The sequence below is a fragment of the Bison bison genome, unplaced genomic scaffold (assembly GCF_000754665.1).
Source record: "Bison bison bison isolate TAMUID 2011002044 unplaced genomic scaffold, Bison_UMD1.0 scf7180017864352, whole genome shotgun sequence".
Classification (NCBI taxonomy): Eukaryota; Metazoa; Chordata; class Mammalia; order Artiodactyla; family Bovidae; genus Bison; species Bison bison.
The window spans coordinates 1828528-1831626 of NW_011494924.1; the positions used below are offsets into that span (position 1 = coordinate 1828528).

Here is a 3099-nt window from a genome sequence, read left to right on the forward strand (position 1 = left end):
AGCTCCGCATGGAGGTGGACGATCTGAGCGCCAACGTGGAGACCCTGGCCCGCGGCAAGGTGTCGGCCTCCTTCCTGACCCCGACCTCTGACCTGCCGCTTAGCAGCCCACCCTCACCGAACCCCTCCTGACTGCAGCAGCTGACCCCACGCTCTGAGCCCTGAGCACCCCCTGCCTATCTGACACCACACTAGTGCTGATCCTGCACCTGATCCTGATCCCCGGCCCCTTCACCTGGCACCCAGCCCGAAACCTCCCCCACCAGTTCTGACCTCAAACCCTACCTCCTAAACTCTGTGCCCTGATGCCAAAGGATTTTGACCCAGCATCCAATTCCAACTTCTCAGTCTTTAACCTCTGAATTCTGACCTCATCCCTATCCTGTTTGGGCTTCCCTGGTGGCTCAGATGGTAAATAATCTGCCTGTAATGCAGGAGACCTGGGTTTGATCCCTGGGTCGGGAAGATGCCCTGGAGAAGGGAATGGCAACCCAGTCCAGTATTCTTGCCTGAACAATTCCATGGACAGAGGAGCCTGGTTGTCTACAGTCCATGGGGTCGCAAAGAATCGGACATGACTGAGCAAATAACACATACCTGACTGTTCTTGTCCTGAATCCCAGCACCCAACCCTGACCCCTGACCTTTGTACCACCTAATCTTAACAGCTGACCTGTGACCACTGTCCCCAGCTGACTTCAGACTCTGGTATCCTTACCTCACCTTGACCCACTGGCCTTAGGACAGGTTCAGCCAGCTCACTTCTGACACCCATGTTTTAAGCCATAGTCCAGCACTTGAATCTCTGACCCTGAACTTGGGGTTCTGTTCTCCCTTTGATTCCTGGCACATGTCTAGCCTTCCAATTCCTGGCTCTAGTCTCTCTGATTGGCAGCCCTAGATCCTGCTTTGTGGGTCTCTGACTTGTTCTGATCCCTGACCCCGGCTCCCAGGCCAGTGCAGAGAAGCTGTGCCGGGCATATGAGGATCAGCTGAGTGAGGCCAAGATCAAGGTGGAGGAGCTACAGCGGCAGCTGGCAGACGCAAGCACCCAGCGTGGGCGGCTGCAAACCGAGAGTGGTGAGGCACGGGGCTCAGCGGGCCACGGCGGGGCCTCCATGCTGTCCACTCGCCTTCACCTGACCTGCTGGCTCCCCTTTGGCCTGCAGGGGAGCTGAGCCGCCTGCTGGAGGAGAAGGAGTCTCTGATTAGCCAGCTGAGCCGCGGGAAGGCCTTGGCCACCCAGAGCCTGGAGGAACTGCGGCGGCAGCTAGAGGAAGAGAGCAAGGTGGGCCAGCTGTGGGCAGCCACAGAATGGCGGGGGGGGGGGCACAGGGCCACCGGCCGGCCCCACGCTGAGGTCACCGGGCTCTCTGCAGGCCAAGAGTGCGCTGGCTCACGCAGTGCAGGCTCTGCGGCACGACTGTGACCTCCTGAGAGAGCAGCATGAGGAGGAGGCTGAGGCCCAGGCTGAGCTGCAGAGGCTGCTGTCCAAGGCCAATGCCGAGGTGGCCCAGTGGAGGAGCAAGTACGAGGCAGATGCCATCCAGAGGACCGAGGAACTGGAGGAGGCCAAGTGAGTGCCCTGCCGGCCTGGCCAGCACCACCTCGGGGCGGGGTAGGGTGGGGGAGGATGCGGGGCTCAGCTACACTCCCACATCCCATCTGTTCCCGGGGCCCAGAAAGAAGCTGGCGCTGCGACTGCAGGAGGCAGAGGAGGGGGTTGAGGCCGCTCACGCCAAGTGCTCGTCGCTGGAGAAGGCCAAGCTGCGGCTGCAGACCGAGTCAGAGGACGTGACCCTGGAGCTGGAGCGGGCAACCTCTGCGGCCGCGGCGCTGGACAAGAAGCAGCGGCACTTGGAGCGGGCGCTGGAGGAGCGGCGGCGGCAGGAGGAGGAGATGCAGCGGGAGCTGGAGGCGGCCCAGAGGGAGGCCCGCAGCCTGGGCACTGAGCTCTTCCGGCTGCGGCACAGCCATGAGGAGGCCCTGGAGGCCCTGGAGACGCTCAGGCGGGAGAACAAGAACCTGCAGGGTACGGCCCACCATGGGGTCAGAGCCGCCCTGGGGGTCACTGGGAGTTCCCTCCGAGTCACACAGGCAGGGTGCCCTGGCCGGGGCACCCTGGAATTACGAGGGGGTGAAGTGATGTGGCTGCAGCATGAGTGGTGGGGTGGCCCCTCAGTGCCCTGTCCTTTCTGCAGAAGAGATCAGTGACCTCACAGACCAGGTCGGCCTCAGTGGGAAGAGCGTCCAGGAGCTGGAGAAAGCCAAGAAGGCGCTGGAAGGGGAGAAGAGCGAGCTCCAGGCAGCGCTGGAGGAGGCTGAGGTCAGGAGTGGGGCGACGCTGACCCGCTGGCTCCTCTGGCCTCCCCTCTCAACATACGTTCGTGGACCTCCTGGCTCAATGGCTTGTTCTATACCCCAGGGGGCCCTGGAGCTGGAGGAGACCAAAACCCTGCGGATCCAGCTGGAGCTTTCCCAGGTCAAGGCTGAGGTGGACCGGAAGCTGGCAGAGAAAGATGAGGAGTGTACTAACCTGAGGTGCGGGGGGCTGGCCCTCCTCTCCAGGCCGACAGCCTCTCCCGTCCCAACCGTCTGAGAGCAGAGGGCAAGAGGTGTTGGCTGAGCCCCAGCATGCACACAGATTTGCATGACACCTAGTCCCCCCTCCCCAGGACTTTCTTTGGGGGGAGGAATGGATTATTGTCCACAGTTCAGAGGTGAACCAAGGAGAGGCCAGAGGACTTGTGCAAGGTTACACAGTAGAGGCAGAGCCAAGATTCAGTCCATGTCCGTTTGCTCCGGAGCCTCACTCTTGCCTGTGAAGTTGCTCTGATGGGCAGCAGGCAGTCATGAGGGGCTTGAAACCAGGGAGAGTCCGGTCACTTAGTCCAGCTACGTCTCCAGCATTCCTTTTGCGCCTGTCAGCAGGTGCGGTGCGCGGGCCCCTGCTCCTCGAAGGTCACCACTCCTCCTTCCGTCCCTCCCAACCATAGGCGCAACCACCAGCGGGCAGTGGAGTCCCTGCAGGCCTCCCTGGATGCGGAGACTCGGGCCCGCAACGAGGCACTGCGCCTCAAGAAGAAGATGGAGGGTGACC

General features: G+C 61.9%; 1 protein-coding gene across 1 annotated transcript in view; it reads left to right on the forward strand.

Moving 5' to 3' along the window:
• The window catches only part of MYH7B (myosin, heavy chain 7B, cardiac muscle, beta), a 24798-nt gene that overhangs the window by 19595 nt on the left and 2104 nt on the right, over positions 1 to 3099 (forward strand). The window contains exons 28-35 of the mRNA XM_010855013.1: positions 3 to 59; positions 953 to 1079; positions 1169 to 1287; positions 1379 to 1575; positions 1682 to 2031; positions 2201 to 2325; positions 2425 to 2540; positions 2996 to 3093. Coding sequence (XP_010853315.1) covers positions 3 to 59; positions 953 to 1079; positions 1169 to 1287; positions 1379 to 1575; positions 1682 to 2031; positions 2201 to 2325; positions 2425 to 2540; positions 2996 to 3093 — 1189 coding nt within the window. The remainder of the gene's footprint in view (positions 1 to 2; positions 60 to 952; positions 1080 to 1168; positions 1288 to 1378; positions 1576 to 1681; positions 2032 to 2200; positions 2326 to 2424; positions 2541 to 2995; positions 3094 to 3099) is intronic.